General features: G+C 42.0%; 1 protein-coding gene across 1 annotated transcript in view; it reads right to left on the bottom strand.

The window, feature by feature from the left end:
* Positions 1 to 4,848: 4,848 nt before the first annotated feature.
* Positions 4,849 to 27,261, bottom strand: part of LOC126278913 (pickpocket protein 28-like) — a 95,321-nt gene continuing 72,908 nt past the window's right edge. Inside the window, exons 10-11 of the mRNA XM_049979187.1 lie at positions 17,557 to 17,663; positions 4,849 to 5,072 (exon numbers count right to left, since the gene is read on the bottom strand). Coding sequence (XP_049835144.1) covers positions 4,849 to 5,072; positions 17,557 to 17,663 — 331 coding nt within the window. The remainder of the gene's footprint in view (positions 5,073 to 17,556; positions 17,664 to 27,261) is intronic.

The raw sequence follows: 27,261 nt of genomic DNA, 5'->3' as shown, positions 1-27,261 counted from the left end.
TTTTTCAAATCATGTAAGTACCGTACACAAAAGGCGACAAACCCTGCCATTTCAAATAACTTACGTGAATGCTGCCGGGTAGCATCTATGACAACCGCCGATATTTTGATAGGTGACCAAACCATAATTTTCAATGCAGAATAAAAACGACAGAACAATGTGAGTGGCAACTTAAATTCTCGATGGACGAAGCTACGTGAAGTAGGAATAAAAAGACAGTATATACAGAAAGATAACGTGTAAGGGACTTTTTAATTCATAGTGTGTTGTCGATAGTTGAAACGACTGAGTAATGATTATTTTATGAAGATGACGTGGTAAAAATTTGTCAAAATTGTTGTGTTTAGTAACTGCACTCTGACTTCAGTGTTACACATTTAAGAATTGAAAACAGTCATATTTGTAAAGTATGAGTCCTTCCTCATGATGTTATGTTTTATTATTACAAAACAGTAATATTCTGCCAATGAGACAGCCATTACACCTGAAGACGATCAAGCCTTTCGTCTTGTTGTTCCATTTAGTGAACGCCTTTTCTGTCAGAGAAAGTCCGCAGTAGGCTGACCCAATGGACAGCGCCGATGTAGGGTTGGCAGGCGTGCTTCGTTGTTTCCGTTTCGGGAACGTTTTTTATATGGGACGAGGTATATAGCAGATAAACTGAATAGTAAACAGAAACCTGCTAACTTTACTGGAATGAAGTCACGTATTGGCGAGCACTTTCTTCAAAACATTAAATATTTCTGCTACCCTTCGTACAATTTATGGAAGAGGTCGATAATTAGCGCTTCTGCATTAATAAGTCGTCTCATGCAAATCGTCGCCGTGGATGCAAGACTCATCTTATTTCAAGAATGTTTCTCAAAAGGTATCATTATGGAGTCTGGTCTAGGTAATTAGTAAGGGATATGAAGAATTTGCGGAAGCATTTTTGCACCACATTCTCAACATCACTGCATCTGACAAGGCAAGCTACAGACAAATTATTTCACTGTTCATGTACAGGAGAGACAACCTGTGTTAATATAAATTGTATTGAAAAGGGCTTTTGGTTCACTCTATTGACAGTTAAGGATAACCAGTGCTACCTTTTTATTTCGAGTACCTACCATTACTCTGATTGTGTCTTAAAAGTAATGTGTGCAAAATTATTGTATCATCGTGTGTTTTATTAAAGAAAGAAAGTGGAGATACACAACTCTGATGTGTCGCTTTCTTATAATCCTCGCTTAAATTACACTTGTTTAAATTTACACACTAAAAGTCTTAATGTATTGCCAGTTAAACGACATTTACTAACTTCATTTGGCTTATGAAAAGTTTGTAAAGTAATGTTTAAAAAGGAAATCATTTAAGATGTTGTAACTTTCATACTGGTACAAAAAGCTATAATTATGTTTCTTGAATTATAAATTCATTATCTGTTCTACGTTGAAAGAACACCACTCTCAAGATTCAACCTTTCAGGACATGGTGACTGGTATTAGGAATCAGAATTATTGATTGTCGTGAGTAAAACTCTCGTGGCGAGTTAGTGTTGGTTCATGGCTCAGTGGTAAAGGCTGTTACTGCGCTATAGTGGGAGACATTAGTTATCAGAATAATAATTACAGGTGACAGTGAAATGTGTACTTTGTTTCTGGGTACAACGCTCGGTTTGTTTGCCAGCTGAATCACCAGAAGTAGTATGATAGCCTAATTAACGTTCAGACGCGGTTAACGTTAGTAAGAGACTTCAGTTTTTCTAAAAAAAAGTGTTTAAAGTGATAATTTTATTGTTTTTAGTAGCAAGTTCAATGCTATACATAATGACAGACTGACAGAGTTCTAGCAGGGTCACACAGATTAACAGGCAGAACCAGACATTTGTGATAAAAGATGATAAGATAACACTGCATTTAGGAATAGAAAAGAGGGTGTAGGATTCCTATAGAAGCACATCGTAAACAACTAGTGCCTCCAAACATGATCAACATAAGACGTTACTGATAGAGAAATATTAATCAACGATATTTGAGAACTTGCGCATCTTTTTAGAACATGTGATTTCAATCCACCCGATATTCGCTTCACTACGGAAGGGGAAAGGGTTGCTGCATTCCCTTCCTCGACGTGCTGGGAAGGATGATGGTACATTAGAGCACGACATTTATAGGAAGTAAACTTGCGCAATCTCCTAAGGTTTGCAAAGCTGTATCTCCTCAACATCCTTTCTTCCAGGAGTGCTACTCCCGCACGCTCATTCTTGGATAGCTCAGTCGGTAGAGCACTTGCCTGCAAAAGGAAAAGGTCCCAGTTTCGAGTACATGTTCGGCAGACATGTTTAATCAGACACGAAGTTTCAAATCAGTGCATACTCTGCCACAGGGCGAAAATTCGTTCTCGAAACACACTGATTGTATCTTCTATCAATTGTCACCATCCAACTTAAAGGAGTGCTTCATACCTTGATATACAGGACTCACGTGATCTCAGACCGTTAATGTTTGTCAGTTAAGGTAGTCCACCTTAAAGTTAACTTCCCGCCAGAATGGATACGGAGAGAAACAGATCAGTCGAGTCCTATGCTATCGACTAAGCATGAATCAAGTGAGTGATGAGAATGATGAGGTTTTCACCTTACCCATGTAGTATATGCCACAGGATTCGTTCTATTCTGAGGAAACAGGGATTTAGTGGTCCCCGGGCAAACCAAAATCATCTTTTATAGTCCTTGAGACTATAAAAGATGATTTTGGTTTGCCCGTGAGGACTGGGAGGACATGTGCATAAAGCAAAAGCATCTGGATGTGATGGTGTTGCCAGAGTACTACACGCTTGTCACTATGTAACAAGTGCAGTCTTTGCTGAAACATGTCATGCATCACTAACTTAAGGTACTTTTCCAAAGAGACAAAAATATACTGTTGAGCCCCTCTATAAGGAAGGTGATAGGAGCCAACATCATTTTTTTAAAAACTGGGAAGGTGATGTATTCTAGAATAGTATCCCAACAAAGCAAAAATAATATCCTCAGTAAATCACAGTTTGTATCCCAGAGGAGTTGCTACACAGCAAATGTTATTTACACGTTCACTAACCAAATTTTACAAGCATTAAATAAGAAATAGCACCGGTTGGTATTTTTGTGACGTATCAAAGGTATTTGACTGTGTCAGTCATGACATTCTCTTGGATAAAGTGAGGTTTTACGGACTGATGGTATAGCCAACCAGAGTGTGATATCACATCTAAGCAAAAGCATGCAGAAATTTGCACTTAATGATTCGACCAATGCAAGCAGGAGAGATTTCTGAACAGAGAGAAATCACATATAGGGTTCCACAACGCCCATTGTTAGGTGTACTCGTCCATTATACAACAACTGAAACTACTTCTTTTGGTTTGCAAAGTGACACTAGTGCTATAATAAATCCAAACACACACACAGCAACGGAAGAAATGTTAAATAATGTTCTTAAAAGTTGTAAGAGAGGTTTTCTGCAAATGTACTCACTCTCAATTTCCAGAATGACACAATATATTCAGTTCTGCACATCTATAGCCACTACAGTACTGCCAAGTGTAACACATATTGAGGAAATAATAACTAGGTCGCTGACTACAGAAATTTTAGGCGTCCACACTGACGAGAATTTAAACTGGAAACAGCGCATTTTGGAACTCCCAAGACAACCACATTTCCACTTAGAATCATTGCAGTTCGTGGGATGAGACAAATCATTAAGTTGTAACGATTTTCATACTTTCGTTCGCTGATATCAAATGGAATAATTTTCTGGGGCAAGTCATCATTGAGAAAGAAAGCTTTAATTGCTCAAAAACGTTCTGTAAGAATAATATTTGGTGCTCACACTCGATCGTGTAGTAGAGATCTGTTTAAGGAGTTCGGTAATTTGACTAATGCTTCTCATATATTTATTCTCTCATAAAGTATGTTCTAAATAACCCACTATAGTTCAAAAAGAACGATGATGTATATAATTACAATACCAGAAGAAGAAAACAGATTAATTACTAAGCGTGATGGTTGTCTTTTGCACAAAAAGTGATGCACAATGCAACCACCAAAATTTTTCATCACTTACCCAGTGACATAAACTGTCAGACAGCAAAATTAAATCAAAAAACAGAGTGAATTAGTTTCTCCTTGGCTATGCCTTCTGTTCTGTAGCAGAATTTCTGTTTTTGTAATGTTTAAAAGTTGAGGGGCAGAAATGACTAATTCACGTCTGTGTTTAATATAATAAAAAAGTAGAAAATTTAGAAAAAATTGCAAATGTCAACATCAAGCTAAAAATTACATATGCAGGTGTAATAGAATGTAAAATGGCTCGTTCCACACCATTTATAATAACTGCATAAATGATTCTGGGAACATGAAACTAACTAACTACCATGCTCAGAAGAGCTGAGAGAAGCTATGGAAGAACTTCGCCTAGGTACCAGTCATACAATGGCATACAGAAACACAGAGTTTTTTTGCATGCATTTCCCTTTGCTTAGATGGTGGTATTGCGGAAGCTGTTGAGAAATTTCTGCTTAATTCTACCAGGGATCCTGATACCTCCATAGTCCAACAAAAGAGGGACAGAGTTGGCAGGTTTTGCTCGCCCGTCGTTAGTTCATGTTTCATCGTGAATAGCGTCTAGTGTTTCTCATTCCATTTATGTTTCGAAAATTATGAGGTGTTCTTCTCTAGAAACATCGGCGCTTGTCGGCAGCATTACCCAGCAGCAGTCACATAAGTTACTACTATATTCGATACGTGTGAAGAATATCAAGTTTAACTTTATCAGTTTTTGGCAATCCGAATGTTTCCAGACACCATCCCCTCACTTGGCGGTGTTAGAAGAAGAAGGGCAGCCGTCCATTGGCAGCACCGTAAGCGGGCGGCAGCACCCGGCAAGTGCACGGAGCCACCGACTTCAGATGGCGGCCGTGGAGCTTCTGCGACGTTGGCGGCGCTGGGCGGCGACGCAGCCACGGGAAGAGGGTGGTGTAGTAAGCCAGCTCCACGACGCTCAGCAGGCTGCCCCCCAGGCAAAGGCCCAGGATGCCCCCGATAGTAGCTGGAGGACAGTGCAGGCAGCGTGGATCAGCCACCAGAGCAAGGACAAGTTCGCTGTAAAAGCTAGGCAATGGAACAACTCTGGAAAATGTACTCCCACAGGGTTCTGTACTTGCACCAATTATTTTCAACCTGCATACTGGGTCTGTGGCTCAGTCAGCAAGTGCACTGCAAAATTCTGGGCAAGAAAATCACTAACAGATTAGTTCTGAAGCATGGACTCCTACAGCACTCAACACTTGCAAACTATTCTTTACAACCTGCATACTTACACTGTGGATCAGTCAGTAGAACAAGTCCAAGTCCACTACAAAATACTAGGATAGGTATCCAGTAACGGAAAAGATCTGAAGAATAGATTCCCACTGGACTCTCTATTGACACCAATTCTTTCCAACCTTCGTTCTGGTACTATGGTTCAGTCCTCAGTACGTCCACTGCAAAATAAGAGCCAAGGAAATCAGCAACTGAACAACTCCACAGGGATCTCTACTGGCACCAGCTATTTTCAGCGTCCATTCTGGTACCAATGCCACCATATTATTTCGAGTACCTACCATTACTCTGATTAAATTGTGTCTTAAAAGTAATGTGTGCAAAGTTATTGTATCATCGTATGGTTTATTAAAGAAAGAAAGTGGAGATACACAACTCTGATGTGTCGCTTTCTTACAATCGTCGCTTAAATTTCACTTGTTTAAATTTACACACTAAAAGTCTTAATGTGTTGCCAGTTAAATGACATTTACTAACTTCATTTGGCTTATGAAAAGTTTGTAAAGTAATGTTTAAAAAGGAAATCATTTAAGATGTTGTAACTTTCATACTGGTACAAAAAGCTATAATTATGTTTCTTGAATTATAAATTCATTATCTGTTCTACGTTGAAAGAACACCACTCTCAAGATTCAACCTTTCAGGACATGGTGACTGGTATTAGGAATCAGAATTATTGATTGTCGTGAGTAAAACTCTCGTGGCGAGTTAATGTTGATTCATGGCTCAGTGGTGAATGCTGTTACTGCGCTTTAGTGGAAAACATTAGTTATCAGAATAATAATTACAGGTGATAGTGAAATGTGTACTTTGTTTCTGGGTACAACGCTCGGTTTGTTTGCCAAATGAATGCACCAGAAGTAGTATGACAGCCTAATTAACGTCGGTCATTGAGCACAGGAAATCCAAATGCACTGCAAAATACTGGGCAAAGAAATCAGTAACGGAATAATTCTGAAGTAAGGGCTCACAAAGGGCTCTGTACTTGTCAGATTTCTCTTTCAACATTCATTCTATCACTGTGGATCAAACAATAAAGCAAAGGCCAATCCATTGCAAAACACGAGGCAAGGAAGTCAGCAACGGTACAAATCTGAAGAGTGGACTCCTACAGGGCTTTGTACTTGCACCAATACTTTTCAGCCCACGTGCTGCAGGCATTCTACACACTGACATCAGGAAATCCACTTATGCCTGTACAGAACCCCACAGGCGCAGCGTGTTTATTTTCATTGCTTTTATACATTTTACTTCAAGAGGTGTCTCCTGTAATATACTGCCTCTAAAAAGCACAAGGACCCCCCAGTCGCACGCTAACTCAAAACCTGCTGACGAGAAATACTGACAGTTCACCCAGAGAGCTCGTAATACGGAGCACTGACCAGACAACGCATGTAAGTAACGAGCCTGTTCCATATGTCGTGCTGGATCACCTCTCATACCAGCTATGTATGAACCAATCGGGTATTCTGAACCGATCACGTGATCTGATAACTTGTAACATCTCAAGTATTAGAAGCAACCCTATCAGTTAATCAGTAATAATCAAACGACGATATTTCTGTAATTTAATTGTTGATATAATAATTCGTTTACATTTATTAATAATTTATAATTGAATTTTACTTGTTCGGTCATGCTGGAAAGTGCAAGGAGGGGTATCAATAACTTCCACAGGTACAAGAGTAAATGTACCGAAAAGGCCAGCTTTAAAGCGTTATCTGCTAATTATATAACGAAAACTTACAAAATGGTGGCCAAAATGAAACAACTTTTGGCTAGTGTGAGAAGCACCCCTTCGTTGAAAGACCTCCCCCTGCCCCCAGCCTAGCATGCTGTAAACACCTGGATACCGCATGTGAACATCTAAGCACGCCGAGGAAGAGGATCTGATTGAAGTCTATTTATACCATCGAGGCCAGGTAATGTATTTCTCTCGACAGCGCTTTAGCACAGAAACCAAAACAAACTACTGCCCTTCCTTGTGATTTCACTTAGCCAGCTTTTCTCGTCAGATCATCTCTTCTGGACTCTGTGTTGTAGCTGAAAGGCGTATCAGCTTCGCGAAAGTGGTAGCGGACGTATTTTGCAGCGGCAGCGTACTAAGTACGTACTGATATACTCTGAATATGTCTTCTTACTATATAGTGTGTGGTCACCGTAATGACTGAACCTCGCTCCTTAAGATGTCATTTTGCTGCATTGAGGGCAGGCATTCAGTACTCGTGGCGCAACAGAAAATACCAAATGCATGCTGGCAAACTCGGGGAAAACATTTGTAACAAACTGGAAATTGTCAAAATGTGATAAAAATTTAAGTGTTAAGTGAGGATTATCTCGGTAGACAAAATAACAAATGAGGAGGTACTGAACTGAACTGGCGAAAAAAGAAATATAGGGTACCCCTTGAGTAAAATGGGGGTTGATTGATTGGAGATGGGAGACGTCCAGCGGCATGAAGGAATTGTCAGTTTCAGAATAGTCGACATAATCTTCTTGAGATATTCAGCAACTGTTTAGATAATTAAGACAATTGTCATTTACTGTTCCGTCTCAGTTAACATTTTGGATTAGATTAAATGTTTCGACCAATCTGCGTCATTTTCAGATCTACAAAATTGCGTCAGCAACCTGTCTTATCTATTCAGAACGCAGTATTCTGATTTGTGGTTCTGAATAGAGAAAACGGGTTGCTAACAGGACTGCTTGGATCTGAAGATGATCGAGAGCGATCAAAACTTGTAATCTAATTAAAAATGTGCAACCGAGACAGAACAATAAATGAGAATTATCTTCATTGTCAATTTGCGAAGGGAAGGAAGTGGTGATGCGGGGGAGGGGATAATTGCAGAGAGACACCAAGGCTTGAGTGCATTAAGCAGTTTCAAACTATATAGGCTGCGGTTGTTCTTTAGAGCTTGGGGAGCTGCATCAAACCAGGCTTCAGGCTGAAGGGCACAAGAGCAGACAACAATGTTTTACCTGTAATCTGGAGGACACTTGTAAATGCGCCATATAATTCGATAAGATTTAAAATACAGTGATGATTTAGTAGAGCAGAGACTCGACAATACGATCGTCTGCAGTAAAAAACCCAAAAGCCAGCGGCGACCTACCCTTATTGTCCAATAACAAGAACAAAAGTGTTTACACTACAGGCGACATATTCGTTGGAGAGAACAGAAACTGTACTGGTACACAGAAGAATTCTCACGTGTTCTTCAGTCTTAGATGCGCGTATTTTGATATAGGACATGTTTCGATCTCTCTATATCATCTTCTGATCTATGTAGTGCAACCGGTCGTGTCTGTGTCAGAACCTCATTTCAGATGTGATGATCTGACATAGACATGATAGTTTGCTGAGGCAACTACACAGATATCCAAGATAATCCAGAGAGATCGAAACATATCACATACTAAAAAATGTGTCATTGAAACTGAAGATTAAATGGGAACTGTTTTAAAATGTGAGTTGTGTCATTTGTCATAAACAACCTAAATGACGTTGCATTTATTTCTTCAAAGCTTTAATTTCACTCCAGATGTCCAATCCAAATTCTTCAGATATCTATGGAATCCACGCACAAAATCCACGGTATTTTTGAACGGGATCCGATCGTACTGGCATTCGACATCTCCACACCCATTACGGGCAAACCCTGCACCGTACTAAAATCACGTCACCTGGGACGCAACTATGTTGACGACAAAATTCCTGCTCTGTGCGCTCGCATCTTAGTACTCACTAGATAAATGATACTGCTACTCTGTGAGAATGCATCACACAATGCCATGAAAAAAGGGTTAGGACTTTCCGCTTCTGTAGAGTCCACATAGCGGTCTCCATTGAGAGCAGTCCCAAATCAGAGCAGCGGGGATCGACCGTTACCTCCAATACTCTCCCAGAACATCACGTTAACATGTAAGCGTTTCTGACTGTAATCCATCTTCCTGAAATTTTTGTAGACATTCAAAGCAAATTTCCCCTGCTACTATTTTTCCTAAAGCGAAACTGGTCTCTGTAGAAAGTATGTCGGTCTGCAAATAAAGCCAAGTCTCTGTTTCCCGCTGCTCGTCGTTAAACTGGTAGCTACTGCGCAGTCCTACCACCAAGAGATACTCAGATGTGTCATCGTGGCGACTGAAACTTACTCTGCCATCCAGTGTGGCCGAGCCGTTCTAGGCGCTTCAGTCTGGAACCGCGCGACCGCTACGGTCGCAGGTTCAAATCTTGCCTCGGGCAGGGATGTGTGTGATGTCCTTAGGTTAGTTAAGTTTAAGTAGTTCTACGTTCTAGGGGACTGATGACCTGAGATGTTAAGTCCCATAGTGCTCAGAGCCATTTTTTTGAAACTTACTCTCTTTTGATCATATTTCATGGGCATGGCCCTGCATTAGGTGGAACTGACCACTAGATGTCACGAGAAGCGACTGTCTGAACGCCTCAGTACGAGCTCTAATTTCCCTTATCTTTGGATTGTGATCATTGAGCGACCTGAAAGTTGGTGGTAATAATATATGCTCTACATTCTCGGCGAAGAATGGATTTCGGAATTTAGTGAGCAGCCCCTTCCGCTTAGCGAGCCGTCTATCTGCAAGTGTGTCCCACTTCAAACTTTCTATGAGATGTGTAACGCTCTCGCGATGGCTTAATGTATCAGTCACGAATCTTGCCGCTCTTCTTTGGACCTTCTCAATCTCTTGAATCAGACCAAACTGGTGAGGGTCCCATACAGACGAACAATACTCTAAGACTAGACGAACTAACGTAAGCAATTTCCTTTGTTGAAGGACTGCATCGCTTCAGGATTCTACGAATCAACCGCAGTCTAGAGTTCGCCTTGCGCGTTACTTGTGTAATCTAGTCATTCCATTTGAGATCACTTCGAACAGTCACTCCCAGACACTTGACGGATCTTACAGCTTCCAAAGACTGGGCATTTATTTTGTACTTGTACATTAATGGGGATTTTCGCCTTGTTATACGGAGTAGGTTACACTTACTAATATTGAGACATAACTGCCAGTCATCACACCACGCATTTATTTTCTGCAAATCCTCATTGATCTGTTCACAACTTTCGTGTGATACTACTTTCCTGAAGACTACAGTACCATCGGCAAGCAGTCAAATGTCGCTGACAATACCATGAACCAGATCGTTTATGTTGTTGTTGTTATCTTCAGTCCTGAGACTAGTTTGATGCAGCTCTCCATGCTACTCTATCCTGTGCAAGCTGCTTCATCTCCCAGTACCTACTGCAACCTACATCCTTCTGAATCTGCTCTACGATTTTTACCCCCCACGCTGCCCTCCAATGCTAAATTTGTGATCCATTGATGCATCAAAACATGTCCTACCAACCGATCCCTTCTTCCAGTCAAGTTGTGCCACAAATTTCTCTTCTCCCCAATCCTATTCAATACCTCCTCATTAGTTACGTGATCTATCCACCTTACCTTCAGTATTCTTCTGTAGCACCACATTTCGAAAGCTTCTGTTCTCTTCTGGTCCAAACTAGTTATCGTCCATGTTTCACTTCCATACATGGCTACACTCCTAACAAATACTTTCAGAAACGACTTCCTGATACATAAATCTATATTCGATGTTAACATACTTCTCTTCTTCAGAAACGCTTTCCTTGCCATTGCCGGTCTACCTTTTATATCCTCTCTACTTCGACCATCATCAGTTATTTTAGTTCCTAAATAGCAAAACTCCTTTACTACTTTCAGTGTCTCATTTCCTAATCTAATTCCCTCAGCATCGCCCGATTTAATTTGACTACATTCCATTATCCTCGTTTTGCTTTTGTTGACGTTCATCTTATATCCTCCTTTCAAGACACTGTCCATTACGTTCAACTGCTCTTCCAAGTCCTTTGCCGTCTCTGACAGAATTACAATGTCATCAGCTAACCTCAAAGTTATTACTTCTTCTCCATCAATTTTAATACCTACTCCAAATTTGTCTTTTGTTTCCTTTACTGCTTGCTCAATATACAGATTGAATAACATCAGGGAGAGGCTACAACCCTGTCTCACTCCTTTCCCAACCACTGCTTCCCTTTCATGCCCCTCGACTCTTATAACTGCCATCTGGTTTCTGTACAAATTTTAAAAAGCCTTTCGTTCCCTGTATTTTACCCCTGCCACCTTTAGAATTTGAAAAATAGTATTCCAGACAACATTGTCAAAAGCTTTCTCTAAGTCTACAAATGCTAGAAACGTGGTTTGCCTTTTCTTAATCTTTCTTCTAAGATAAGTCGTAAGGTCAGTATTGCCTCACGTGTTCCAACATTTCTACAGAATCCAAACTGATCCTCCCCGAGGTCCGCATCTACCAGTTTTTCCATTCGTCTGTAAAGAATTCGCGTTAGTTATTAAACTGATAGTTCGGTAATTTTCACATCTGTCAGCACCTGCTTTCTTTGGGATTGGAATTATTATATTCTTCTTGAAGTCTGAGGGTATTTCGCCTGTCTCACACATCTTGCTCACCAGCTGGTACAGTTTTGTCATGACTGGCTCTCCCAAGGCCGTCAATAGTTCTAATGGACTGTTGTCTACTCCGGGGGCCTTGTTTCGACTCATGTCTTTCAGTGCTCTGTCAAACTCTTCACGCAGTATCGTATCTCCCATTTCGTCTTCACCTACATCCTCTTCCATTTCCATAATATTGTCCTCAAGTACATCGCCCTTGTATAAACCTTCTATATACTCCTTCCACCTGCCTTCCCTTCTTTGCTTAGAACTAGGTTGCTATCTGAGCTCTTGATATTCATACACGTGGTTCTCTTCTCTCCAAAGGTCTCCTTAATTTTCCTGTAGACAGTATCTATCTTACCCCTAGTGAGATAAGCTTCTACATCCTTACATTTGTCTTCTAGCCATCCCTGTTTAGCCATTTTGCACTTCCTGTCGATCTCATTTTTGAGACGTTTGTATTCCTTCTTGCCTGCTTCACTTACTGCATTTTTATATTTTCTCATTTCACCAATTAAATTCAATATTTCTTCTGTTACCCAAGGATTTCTACTAGCCCTCGTCTTTTTACCTACTTGATCCTCTGCTGCCTTCACTACTTCATCCCTCAAAGCTACCCATTCTTCTTCTACTGTATTTCTTTCCCCTATTCCTGTCAATTGTTCCCTTATGCTCTCCCTGAAACTCTGTACAACCTCTGATTTAGTCAGTTTATCCAGGTCCCTTTTCCTTAATTTCCCACCTTTTTGCAGTTTCTTCAGTTTTAATCTAGAGGTCATAACCAATAGATTATGGTCAGAGTCCACATCTGCCCCTGGAAATGTCTTGCAATTTAAAACCTGGTTCCTACATATCTGTCTTACCATTATATAATGTTTCTGAAACCTGTCAGTATCTCCAGGATTCTTCCATGTATACAACCTTCTTTTACGATTCTTGAACCAAGTGTTAGCTATGATTAAGTTATGCTCTGTGCAAAATTCTACTAGGCGGCTCCCTCTTTCATTTCTTAGCCCCAATCCATATTCACCTACTATGTTTCCTTCTCTCCCTTTTCCTACACTCGAATTTCAGTCACCCATTACTATTATAGTTTCGTCTCCCTTCACTATCTGAATAATTTCTTTTATTTCATCATACATTTCTTCAATTTCTTCGTCATCTGCAGAGCTAGTTGGCATATAAACTTGTACTACTGTAGTAGGTGTGGGCTTCGTATCTATCTTGGCCACAATAATGCGTTCACTATACTGTTTATAGTAGCTTACCCGCATTCCTATTTTCCTATTCATTATTAAACCTACTCCTGCATTACCCCTGTTTGATTTTGTGTTTATAACCCTGTAGTCACCTGACCAGAAGTCTTGTTCCTCCTGCCACCGAACTTCACTAATTCCCACTATATCTAACTTTAACCTATCCATTTCCCTTTTTAAATTTTCTAACCTACCTGCCCGATCCGTAGAACGCCAGTTTTCTTTCTCCTGATAACGACATCCTCTTGAGTAGTCCCCGCCGGAGATCCGAATGGGGGACTATTTTACTTCCGGAATATTTTACCCAAGAGGACGCCATCATCATTTAGTCACACAGTAAAGCTGCATGTCCTCGGGAAATTTACGGCTGTAGTTTCCCCTTGCTTTCAGCCGTTCGCAGTACCAGCACAGCAAGGCCGTTTTGGTTATTGTTTGTCTGGCCTCTCAACAGATACCCCTCCGTTGTGGTTGAACCTACGGTACGACCATCTGTGTCGCTGAGGCACGCAAGCCTCCCCACCAACGGCAAGGTCCATGGTTCATGGGACGGGGGGGGGGGGGGCGTTTGTTTATGAAAGTCTTAAAAAGCAGCGGACCTATTACACTGCCCTGGGGCACACCCTGAAGTTACGCTTGTTTCTGTTGAAGTCACCCCGTTCAGGACGACATACTGCTCCCTGTCTGTTAGAAAACTATCTATCCAACCGCATATGTCATCAGATAGGCCATAAGCGCGCATTTTTTGGAGCAAGTGACAGTGCGGAACTGAGTCGAACGCCTCTCGAAAGTCGAGAAATACGGCATCAACTTGGGAGCCGGTATCTAAAGCCTGTTGTATATCATGCACAAAGAGGGCCAGCTGTCTCTCGCATGACCACAGTATCCTAAAACCGTGCTGGTTTCAGCAGATGAGCTTCTCAGAGTCTAGAAAAATCATTATGTCTGAACACAAAATATGTTCCATGATTCTTCAACAAACCGATGTCAGTGAAACTGGTCGGTAATTATGTGCATCCGACTTTCTACCCTTTTTATAGACTGATATGACCTGGACCTTCCAGTCCCATGGAACTTTCCGCTGTTCCAATGATCTCTGATAGATGATGGATAGTGAACTTAACTCAGAAGTAACCAAGTGCTGAGTAGTTGCCATCTTTAGGAAAGTTTCCTGATTACTTGAACTTGTGAGTTACTTTGGTCTTGGAAAAGTTACCGGATCCAGGGTCATTTATCTTGCAAGATTTTTCGTTAGGTTTATTAATAAGGTCATAAAGCTATGTTTGTTAAAACGTACTTAGTTTGTTGGGTTTCAAACTATCGAAACTGTAATATCTAAATATGTGGGCTTCTGACGTCGAGAGACGGTTGTCATCCTATTTTCTCGTTTTCGCACTCCTAGATCACATTTTCGAACGGTCAGCTGATGGAGAATTATTTACTGACTTCACTATCATCAACGAGAAGGAAACTTTACATGCAATTCAGAGTCAAATCACAAATAAATCCACAACAGTGTATACGAAACGCTTAATTAAAATGAAACTGTATGAAGAGTGCTAAACGACCTGACACATGTGTAACATACATTTCTGCCTTGTGAAAGTCACCGCAAAACATTAGTACACTCAATAATATAAAGACCTGTCATCCAACTTCAGCAATTCTAAAGTTTTACCGGCTCGTTGAGGCGAGGCTGCGAAGTTGTTCTGTAGTTTGGATCCTGTGTCACGCCGTATGAGCACCCCGTAACTAGGCTGAAAATACATTTAATAGGTCCAACGAAGACAAGGGCAGTGACGCATCTAATAGGTCATTAAGATATCCCAAGCTACTGAAAGAAACCTTCGTCTGATATGAAATGATGATATCATTTTATGCAACTAGACACAGTGCAAGAGCATGTATGAAGTACAAACGTGTGCATCTAGAAGTGGTTACCAACCTTTCTTACACCTGCAGTCAGATATTACATAGTAATAGTCCCCCCCCCCCCCATCCGCCTAACTAAACTTTTGAATGAAAAATAAATTTGTCTGAAAACCTGTGTTTTTAAAATAATGAAAGATAAATGATATTTACTTGTGTGTGTGTGTGTGTGTGTGTGTGTGTGTGTGTGTTGTGTGGCCGGCCAGTGTGGCCATACGGTTCTGGGCGCTTCAGTCTGGAACCGCGTGACCGCTACTGTCGCAGGTTCGAATCCTGCCTCGGGCATGGATGTGTGTGATGTCCTTAGGTTAGTTAGGTTTAAGTAGTTCTATGTTCTAGGAGACTGATGACCTCAGAAGTTAAGTCCCATGGTGCTCAGAGCCATTTGAACCATTTTGCGTGTGTGTCTGTGTGTGTGTGTGTGTGTGTGTGTGTGTGTGTGTGTGTTTGTATACTGTAATGACTGGTGAAGCAATTCCCGGTGAATAGCGAGTGCTACCCACAGCTCAATCACGAAAGCTAACATCCACAGTGAGGGTAGACACTTGTCGCAAAATGCACATCTCTGCACTACTCCTCTCCCTAGCGGCACTTGCTTCACCAACACCATGCATCCCCATTTAAAATCCAACTAGTTAAAATGTGTGCACTGCAGTTACTGTTTCTAAATCGCTTGATTGCTGGACTCCTACTTCTGAAGTGGCAGACATTGCAAAACTTCAGGCTAGTAACGATTTTGTGTCTGACTACTCTAATTAACAACAACAATATGACAATAACTACGTGTACAACAGTATACTGTTAGTTCATATACACTACGTGATCAAAAGCACCTGGACAAATGGCGGAAAATGACTTACAAGATCGTGGCACCCTCCATCGGTAATGGTGGAATTCGATATGGTGTTGGCCCACCTTTAACCCTGATGACAGCTTCCACTCTCGCAGGCATGCGTTCAGTCAGGTGCTGGAGGGTTTCTTCACGGAGTGCTGCACTGAGGAAATGTATCAATGTCGGCCGGTGAGGCCTGGCACGAAGTCGGCGTTCCAAAACATCCCAAAGGTCATCTAAATGATTCAGGTCAGGACTCTGTGTAGACCAGTCCATTACAGGGTTGTTATTGCCGTGTAACCACTCCGCCACAGGGCGTGCATTATGAACTAGTGCTCGATCGTATTGAAAGATGCGGTTGCCATCCCCAAATTGATCTTCGACAGTGGGAAGCAAGAAGGTGCTTAGAACATCAATGTAGGCCTATACTGTGATACCTCCTCCATGAAAAACACGAGCACTCCATAATACATCCGCCTCCGTATTTTACTGTTGGCACTGCACATGTTGGCAGATGACGTTCACCGGGCATGCACCATACCCACACCCTGCCATCGGATCGCCACATTGTGTACCGTGATTCGTCACTCCACACAACGTTTCTCCACTGTTCAATCGTCCAATGTTTACGCTCCTTACACCAAGCGAGGCGTCGCTTAGCATTTACCGGCGCGATGTGTGGCTTATGAGCACCCCCTCGATGGTGAAGTCCTAGTTTTCTCACCTCCCGCCTAACTATCATAGTGCTTGCAGTGGATCCTGATGGAGTTTGGAATACCTGTGTGATGGTCTGGATAGATGTCTGCCCATTACACATTACGACCCTCTTCAACTGTCGGTGGTCTCTGCCAGTCAACAGACGACGTCGGCCAGTACGCTTTTGTGCTGTACGTGTCCCTTCACGTTTCCATTTCACTATCACATCGGAAACAATGCACCTAGGGATGTTTACGAGTGTGGAAATCTCGCGTACAGACGTATGACACAACGGATACCCAGTCACCTGACCACGTTCGAAGTCCTTGAGTTACGCAGAACGACCCATTCTCCTCTCCCACGATGTCTAATGACTACTGAGGTCACTGATAGGTAGCATCTGTCAGTAAGCGGCAGCACAATGCGCTTAATATGAAAAACGTATGTTTTTGTGGGTGTCCGGATACTTTTGATCACATAGTGTATATATTTCCAAGTAAGTAATGAAGCAACTTCTGGTATATTGCAGGAACTATCTACAATTTGCAGAAGATATTTTCATGAGATATTCAACGTTGTTGTGTATTTCTTGCTTTTACTTTCATAGAGCTACAGTTCCAGGTACAAATGACGTGCGTAATCGGTGATCTATGCATTAATGCTAGTAACTGAGGAAAAAGAATTATTGATAACTCCTACAATCATTATTAACGTATTCCAAAATTTTGATAATGGTCATGATGCTTTAAAAGTAATTTAGTTTCATGAGTGAAACACAATCACACGCTTTTGGATTGTTACCCCTTAGAAAATTTCATCTTACCCCTCAGGGGGGAATTAGCCCCAGGTTGGGAACCATTGATCTAGATCAACATATCTGGCTCTTATAGTTAAATGACCATCGAAAAAACCAATGGAAACAAGGGCACGCTAAAGAGAACTATTGAAGAAATTCATTGTCGCACAAACATTGCTTCAACACATAGCGAAGTGTGAGAGGCACTTACCAAGCAGATTGTCCCACGTCATGTAGACAGTCCTCTGGTACTTGATGCAGGTGATGTCACCAAAGTAAGCATTTAGGACAGTGAGGTTTGGAGACGTCTCGCCTTTCCTAAGGTTGAAAAAAGAAACACAAAACACTGTTAGAACTGAAAACAAAAAGCGAGGAGAAAGTCACTCAAAGTGCTATTCCATGGAACGAGTATAAACTACATACCGACCATGAAAATACCGAGCACATAATGACTGCATTTCCACATCCACAGCTACACTGTAAGACGTCGTGGTCTCCTGACCTTTATTGCTTACATATTCCGCCCTCACAGTCATATTCCGCACATCAAGACGCTTCATTCGAACCCAAACTCGATAAGATAAAGTCAATGCTGTATGAATTCATGTAAACGATATGCAAATAACAAGTAAGCGCACCGTGGTTGAAATACTCGAGGCTGGCATACACACGCACATTCAAGACGTGACGATCACAAGAGCTTTTAGTTTGGGAGAGGCAGACCGCACGCCGGGAAGCCGGTTAATTCGAGAGACGGGTCGGCTGTCTGTGTCGGCCGGTGCCGCCCGTAGAGCAGACAGCATCTGCCCGAGGGAAAGGAAGAATGAGCCCGTGTTCGACTTAAAAGCAAATTCCGCTACATTGTGTGGGAGCGCCCAGCCTACGCATTCTTTACAAACATAGCACGCATTTTCAGAGTATTTTACAGGAAGACAGCAGACGCCAAACGCCGATGCTACAGATTTTAGGATTGGTCGCCTTAAACGAAACGTCATTCTCCCATTTTAGAAGAGAAATGCTGATTGGCAGACGATATTCCTGATGCCTTGAGCTGAAGGAGTAATAGAAGAGACCGAAAGATATACCCCTTCACATCTGGCGTGGAGGGGGGCCGTTCCATTGCCGCTCCTGGAGAGAGAACATGTAACGAGAGAGTGTGCGCCTGTATGTGTACTCAAAGAGCAAGGAACAAGTCTCTCCTCAGTACTTCACTGGGAGAGCACCTCTGTCGAGAGCGAATCGGAGTGCGACTGTATACTGAGTCCTTGCGATTAAGCGTTGTTCACTGTTTTGGCCACCACACTTATTGTGTGGTGTGAACGGACAGAGTTATAGTTAAACACCTGCGAACGAATTTTTGAGTGGCATCGCAGTGGACTGGCTATCTGACCGGTGTACCATGCCAATAGTTACACCTGGGGTGAATAGGAGTCCTTGACTTCATCATGGCGCAGGGAGAGTTTGATTGGCGAAGGTCAATTCAGGTAGAATAAGAGTTATCTTATTTGTCAGCAGCGAGCGGCGCAGACAGCAGTCATCGCAGCTTACGGTATTGTGCACTACAGCTCTTACGAGCTCCATATTTACTCCACAACAGTACCCTTCACTGCATTTCACACGCAACAGCCTCGACTGCACCTAGCAACATTCGAACGGATAATTATTCAAGTTCAGCAGGAGCAGCTTTCAGCCATTCTGCCAAGTCAATAACAATCTTAAACTTTGTTTATAAATTTCATTAGCGAATCATGTCATTAAGAGGTAACTTCATATCCCGAAAAGAACCCGGAAATAACTTGTTCAGTTCATAACTAAAAATGCCATTGTGATTTCTCAGAATTTTTGCAAAATAAATAATAATTTTCGTTAGTTTCATGTTTTTCTTACACTAACTAGAACTACTCCAGTACCCAAGTATCCCACTAGTTACGTAAGAAATTTTGTGAATTTTTGTGTCATTTCCTTACAGCGGACGACTCCAGGAGATGTTTCTTGCTAAAAGTTTTTCAGGCATTTCTCTTTAGAACGTTAGGAGCGTCTGTCTGACTTATGTAGTAGTGTGGGGGTGGAAATCGCATCTTGCAGGAGCCACAGGGTAAAGGGTACATCTCAGATTAATCCGTTGCGGAGAATGACAGAATAGCACCCACATGCTCACAACGTTTCAGGCAAATGCCGGGATGGTTCCTTTGAAAGGGCATGGCCGATTTCCTTTCCAATCCTTCCCTAACTCGAGCTTGCGCTCCGTCTCTAACGACCTCGTTGTCGACGGGACGTTAAACACTAACCACCACCACCATGCTCACAACACTTCACAAGTCATCTTACAATGTGTAGTGTAGGGTACTTCTGGTGTCAATGTCATCCGCCCCCCCCCCCCCCTCCCATTTTCTCGCTCAATCCACACGTGGTGCTTGGAAAGAACAATAGCAGGTAAGCACTTGTATGAACTGCAATTTCCCCAGTTCCCAAGAAGTGGTCGTTCGTTAGACGTACATAGAGTAAAGTAATAAATTGCCTGATTCTTCTTGGAATAAACGTTCTCAGAATTTTAACAGAAAACTCCCGTGTGGTACACAGCTCTTACCTTCTATCACCTGGCATTTGGTAGAGATGAGCCTGTTCCTTTGTAATGCTCTCCCTATTGCTAAACCGAAACCGTGATGACGACCACCGCTCTTCCTTCGTCTGTCTTCATTTGCTCTATCAGATCAATCGGATAACGATCCTAGATGAGAGCAATACTTAAGAATCGTTCGAAATACTTATTCTCTAAGTCAATTCTTTTGTGGATGAATTATATCTGCCCAAGATTTTTTCAATGAATGTTAGTCTTGAAATTGCTTTTCCAGTTAGTTTAATTTGGGACCGAAAAAATACTTCTAGATATTTTACAGTTGTTGCTACTCGTATTGATTTATCGAACAGCATTCTCTCTCTCTCTCTCTCTCTCTCTCTCTCTCTCACACACACACACACACACACACACACACATATATATAAGTTTTACTTGGTTTTCATGTGGTTTCTCTTTTCACCCAGGTATCTTTGTATCTTTGGAAGAGTCTTTTTTGTTAATTGGCCAACATTTGGATGATAAAACTACTGAGCTGTGTCGCCATGTGTTGACATCGATATATTTTTTATTTGATGACTTGTTTTTTGAACGAACTAACAAACTGATGGTGTGGCTATGGGGAGGCCTCTTTCCCAAATTGTCGCTAATCTTTTTATGGAAGATTTTGGCGGGCCGGGGTAGCCGAGTGGTTCTAGGCGCTACAGTCTGGAACCGCGCGACCGCTGCGGTCGAAGGTACGAATGCTGCCTCGGGCATCGATGTGTGTGATGTCCTTAGGTTAGTTAGGTTTAAGTAGTTCTAGGGGACTGATGACCTCATAAGTTAAGCCCCATAGTGCTCAGAGCCATTTGAACCATTTTTGGAAGATTTTGAAGATATTGCACTCAGGACGTCTTCTCTTCAACCTACTTGTTTTTGGAGATACGTGGATGAAATTTCCTTGTTTGGTCACATGGAATGGAAGCTCTTAAGCGGTTTTTAGACCATTTTAACTGTCTTCAACCACGCATCAAATTTTCGAAGGAAATTGCAAAAGATGGCAAATTACCTTTTTTGGAAGTTTTAGCACACAAAAAAGAAAATGGTACCTTGGGACACGTCGTATATTATAAACCCACACACACGCACCGCTATCTTTATTCTACGACCTGTCATCCAGCACACCAGCGCATAGGAATTGTACGTACATTGGTCAAGAGAGCCTATGGCATTTCTGATTCAGAGAATTTGATACAGGAACTGGAGCATCTTAAGGCCGTCTTCTAGCTCAACAGATATACAGATCATCAAATTAATCGTGCTTTTCAGTTTGGACTATCATGTGAACCAGCGCCGTATACTAGTAAATCACTTACTTTTCTGCTCTCTGCTAGAAGTATTTCTTCAAAAATTTCTAGAATTCTCAGGAAATATGATATTAAAAGTGTTTTTTTTCCCTTTTGGTCAAGACTAGAGCCCTGTTTGGGTCTGTTAAAGATGATTTGGGATTGAGAAAGCCTGGAGTTTAAAAAATTCCCTGTCATTGTGGAAAGGCCTAAGTCGGACAGACCATTGGCACTGTTCATGACCGATGTGTGGAACATCAGCGTCACATACATTCGCTCCAGCCTGAAAAATCAGCCGTCGCCGAACATTGTCTCAACGAAGGGCGTAACATGTCGTTTAAAGAGACGCAAATTGTTGCTCCGACTTCTCGTTACTGGGATTGTGTACTTAGGAATCCATCGAAATACGATTATCCGATAACATTATTAACAGAGAGTTTTTCCTTCAAGCAAGATACGCAACACTATTTTATCTGATATAAAACAACAACGGTCTGGTTTTCGACCCACCACATTTTAATTTGGGATTTATCACTTTCGTCAGTTTCTACCACCGGCAGCGTTGCAATTCTTCGCTTCGCAGGGGCAGCTCTTCCGCTTCTCGCGCAGGCGCAGTGGCCTGGATCCGGGGTATAAGGGAGCCGCCATTTCTAATGTTCATTCTTTACCGGTGTGGTGGTACCTCAACGATCGCACCTGAAGGTATTGAAGACGATTATATCCGGTAGCATATCCGTGAAGAACATTATCATATAACACACCGGAAAAATCAATGGGATTACGCAAACTAAAATACTGATAGTTACTAATTGCAGACTATCATTGTTGTTCTCAAAAGGACATTTCTATATAACATCACTTAATCACTAGCGAGCCGGTAATAGACATTACAACTTAATACAGATTCCAGTTTCTTTTCGTGTGTCACAAAATATTGTATAACGCCGAAAATCCCCAATAACTTACATCGTCAGCGAAATGCAAATTCCCCAAAAAATTCAACATATTGTTACACATATATGCGTCCTACAGAATGGAGACAGCTGTAGACCAAGCAAAGAAATTCAGTGTTTACGATGGAGTCAAATCAGGAAAAACACATTTCGCCTTAAATGTCACCTTGGAAATATCTTGACAGAAAAGTCATGAAAACGAAGCACAGAATAATTCAGTCAGTTGTTGCATCTACTTCACGCAAAAGATCAAGAACTCAAAATCTGCACAACAGAAGATTTCAAAAGTCTTATGGAAAATTGTTATAAAGTTGCTTTGAAAGTGGGCCTACATGAAACTGAAGAAGAACAGGAAAATTTTTTGATCAGTTAATCTGGCAGCTCCACACTCTACAGACAGCCGTCTGTAGCTCGTCTACAACAGCAAAGAGTTTTAAATATTTAGGATGCCTTTTAAAAATGATAACAAAATAACATATAATTCAAAGAACGTACAAAGTCCGTTTGTTTTCTGGCAGTCTCTGAAATAAATAAAGATCCGTCTGCTCAAATCTCAAAATCTGCTTCTGTCAGTCTGCCACTACGTCTTTTTTGCGTTACGGATCTGCGATTACTCATTAGTAAGTCAATGACAAACTTTTAGTACTGGATCAAGTGAAAATCATCGACCCAATGTGAACGAAAACCTACTGGAATGGAGAATAAGGAAATACGACAGTATGGCCGAATAATGGACGTTTGGCTACACTGGGCTGCGCATTAGGCTTAAGCCTGGATGCCGGAGAACAGGCCACTTTCAATAACATTCACCAGAAATCCGGATGAAACCAGAAGAAGAAGACCGAGAAAGACATTACAGTTAACCTGAGCAATCAGCACAAAACATACTTCTCTGAGACTGAAAATAATGTGTGTTAATGGACAAGTTCAAGAGTATTGACTAGGCACCTTAGATAGGTGTACGCCGAGCAAAATTGTGAGGGTTAGGGATAACCCGCTATGGTTCGGCAGCCGTGTCAGAAGGCTGCTCCCAAGGCAAAGAGAGCTTCAACGCACATTTAAAGGTAACCAAAACCTCTTGGATAAACAACACTACGAAAAAACGTAATTAGCAGATGGTGATCGGTGCGTGAAGCGTAAAACAGATTCGAAAATAAAATTCTGTCTGATAATATTCTTCTCGGGTATGCAGCCGGATCATAACGTCTTCAAGACACAATATTTCCGCGGTCCAACTGGCCGCCATCTTCACGTGAGAGTGCTGGTGCACGATCTCGCCGGAACTGACTTCCCAGCGCTAGCGGCGGCCCCTATATAGGCCGCAGAAGACCCACAACGCGTGCGCGAGAAGGTGCCGTAACCGCCCTCTAGCGCAGTAGACATACCCCGCCGCCAGTGATGGAAAGAGGCGAAATCGAGATATCGCTGTCAAAAATTAAAAATAAAAATAAATAAAAAATTTTTTATTCCGACGATAGAACCACAGACCGTTGTTTTTTAATGTCAGATAACACTGGGTCCCAAGTCTTACTTAAAAGAAAACCCTTGTCTCTATTAATAAGATTGTCAGATAACCGAATCTCTATGGATTCTTTTAAAATGCAGTCCCAATAGCGAGATGCAGGGGCAACCATTTGGGTCTCGTCATATAGTATTTTGTGTCCCTCGGTGAGACAGTGTTCCGCCACTGCAGACTTCTCAGGTTGAAGCAGCCTTGTGTGCCGCTGATGCTCAACACATCGCTCCTGAATGGTAAGGATTGTCTGACCAATATAAGTCTTTCCACAGTGGCAAGGGATCTTGTAAACACCGGGCTTCCTCAAACCCAAGTCATCCTTAACAGAGCCAAGGAGCGCTCTAATCTTGGCTGGTGGACGAAAAATACTTTTGATGTGATATCTTTTCAGAATCCTTCCTATCTTCGAGGAAATGCTCCCAGCAAAAGGCAGAAAAGCTACCGATTTGCAGGTATCTTCTGGTGGTTCAGGCGAAGGTCCAAACTGGAAAGCACGACGGATCTGTTTATCTGTAAAGCCATTCTGCTTGAACACAATCTTAAGATGGTCCAATTCCTGTGTCAAGCTTTCTCCATCTGAAATGGCATAAGCTCTTCTCGCCAACGTCCGCAGGACCCCCGTACGCTGGAACGATGGATGACAGCTGGAAGCATGTAAGTAACGGTCCGTGTGCGTAGGCTTTCGATAAACGCTGTGTCCCAGTGTCCCATCATCCTTTCTGTACACCAGAACATCCAGAAACGGAAGCTTTCCATCATTTTCCACCTCCATTGTAAATTTGATGCTAGGATGCAGGGAATTGAAATGATCTAAGAGGCGGTCCAGAGCTTCTCTCCCATGAGGCCACACCATAAACGTATCGTCAACGTACCTCCAAAAACAGGTTGGTTTTAAGGACGCTGTCAGCGATATCTCGATTTCGCCTCTTTCCATCACTGGCGGCGGGGTATGTCTACTGCGCTAGAGGGCGGTTACGGCACCTTCTCGCGCACGCGTTGTGGGTCTTCTGCGGCCTATATAGGGGCCGCCGCTTGCGCTGGGAAGTCAGTTCCGGCGAGATCGTGCACCAGCACTCTCACCCGAAGATGGCGGCCAGTTGGACCGCGGAAATATTGTGTCTTGAAGACGTTATGATCCGGCTGCATACCCGAAAAGAATATTATCAATTATTACGCCGGGAAAGCCTTCGTAGTCACAAAATTCTGTCTGTTGACTTGTCCGAAAATCGTAACTGATTTTGGTCAACGTTAAATCACTAAACAAGCGATCTTTCCAACTTCTCCGTGACCATGACGGCATCGAGACAGAGGCTAATAGAGTGAAGCCCGAAGTACTAAATTCCTTTTTTCCAAAATCTGATTTGATCCATTATAAATGGTTCTGTAAGCCTGCGACTGTGAAAATAATAGGTTTCTTTATAAATAACTTATCTGCTACCAGTCATGACTTTTTTTTATTTTTCTCACGAAGCGTTTCGGGAAATGATTCCTATTTTCAAGTGCGTCTTTTGTGTTTCTTATGGCATTCCTGTCTCACACGTCGACAACATCACAAAGGAATGACATAACAAACACAAAAAACGCACTTGAAAATGGGAATCGTTTCCCGAAACGCGTCGTGAGAAAAATAAAAAATATAAAATCGTGACTGGTAGCAGATGAGTTATTTATAAACAAACTTATTTTTTTAAAAAAATATCATTTCACCGGGAAAGAGAGTACAGCGGTTTCACTTTTCAGTCGTCGCACGAACGTCAAAATGACAGATGTCGAAATAAGTGACTGCGTGAGAAAATAGCAGCTGAAATCGCTTGGCATGGTAGAGAGGACAGGAACTGATAGGATTTCGATGCGATTCTCCATAGGGTTTGCGAAACAACGTGCTCGTATTCTAGCAACAGCCTGATGTAGGTCCTCGGTTGTTGGGAGAACGAAACGCTTCTACTCACTGACAAAGTGCACGGAGCAATACCGTCGAACAGACGCAGAAATCTACAGACTCCTGTCACAGGCGTCATTTTGTTGTGGAATTTTAGAACAAGCCTTATGCTCGAGTGTTATGTGATGTTTCTGACGATTGAAAATCTCCTGCGTAGAAATCAACAAGAATTCCGGAAACGACTATCGAGTGAAACCCAGCTCCATCTGTTCGTCCACGAGATACAGAAAGCAACAGGTAAAGGCGCCCAGTTTGATGCCGTCTTCCTTGACTGATGGAAGGCGTTCAGTTCCGAGCGGCCGAATAATGAAAGAAATATGAGCGTACGGTACAACAGATGAATTTTGTGATTGGCTTTAAGAGGTCTCAGCACGTTTTTCTTAACGGAGAGAAATCTTCATACGGGAAACAACTCCGGGAATACTCAAGACACTGTTGTATAACTACTAACATTCACATTAGGGAGAGTATTGTGCCTCGAAGACACTGTACCTAGGAACACATGATGTTTCCTGGTCGGTGCCATAAGCAGTTTGCAGCATTTTCTACTATTTTTATTCTTGTGAGACATCAGCCTGCGTTTGCAAACATTACGAATCTTATATGTTCTAGTGCTCTGTAATATATTAAATGTATTTGCAGGGCGCTTTTAATTCTTCAGTTACAGAGTTTTAGTGCTGAGTAACATTCTGCATATTTTCAGGACTAGTTACATAACGTGTGGACAGTTAAGTCATACTTCGTCAGTCATGCACGACTTGCATCTCGAAACGAAATGTATTCTACCGTGGAACAAGTAGCATTTTCAAATGACCTGAGCAGTTTAATGTGTTAAAAACGTCCCTCTCTTGAAAATGGAAATTTCTGGTTTAGTTCACAACAACATCTATTTTAAAACTTTTTTTTACTTGTAACTGGCTTTTGATAATACTTCCACTTAATTTGATTTCACTTACTGATTAATCGTGTGTAGTAGAGTAATAATGTAACACGTAAACAATTAAATGCGGTACTGACACGATTATCTCCAGTGCAACATCTTTAAACATGAACAGAATACCTCTTTCTATGCACGTGACTATGTTGTACCTTGGAATACCTGGATAACCGTTCTTCTAAGAATTAATTTTTGTAATTTCTTTACCTTCACTGAGATAAATTACAATTTTTACTTTCACTGTCACTGTTTACAAAAATACGTTAGCAAAAAGTAAGTGAAATATATTGCATATGTTATGTTATGTTAACCGGGGACCTAGAAACGACGGAGAGGCTCCGTCCCCGCCGCAGCCGCAGTGGTCCACAACCCTACGACGACTACCGCAGTCCACTTCACCCCTCCGCCGCCCCATAACGAACCCAGGGTTATTGTGCGGTTCGGCCACCGGTGAACCCGCCCAGGGAACGTCTCACACCAGAGGAGTTTATCCCCTATGTTTGCGTGGTAGAGTAATGGTGGTGTACGCGTACGTGGAGAACTTGTTTGCGCAGCAATCGCCGACATAGTGTAGCTGAGGCGGAATAAGGGGAACCAGCTCGTATTGGCCGAGGCAGATGGAAAACCGCCTAAAAACCATCCACAGACTGGCCAGCTCACCGGACCTC

The sequence above is a fragment of the Schistocerca gregaria genome, chromosome 6, assembly GCF_023897955.1.
Source record: "Schistocerca gregaria isolate iqSchGreg1 chromosome 6, iqSchGreg1.2, whole genome shotgun sequence".
Taxonomy (NCBI): Eukaryota; Metazoa; Arthropoda; class Insecta; order Orthoptera; family Acrididae; genus Schistocerca; species Schistocerca gregaria.
This window is presented reverse-complemented; position numbering and strand designations above follow the sequence as displayed.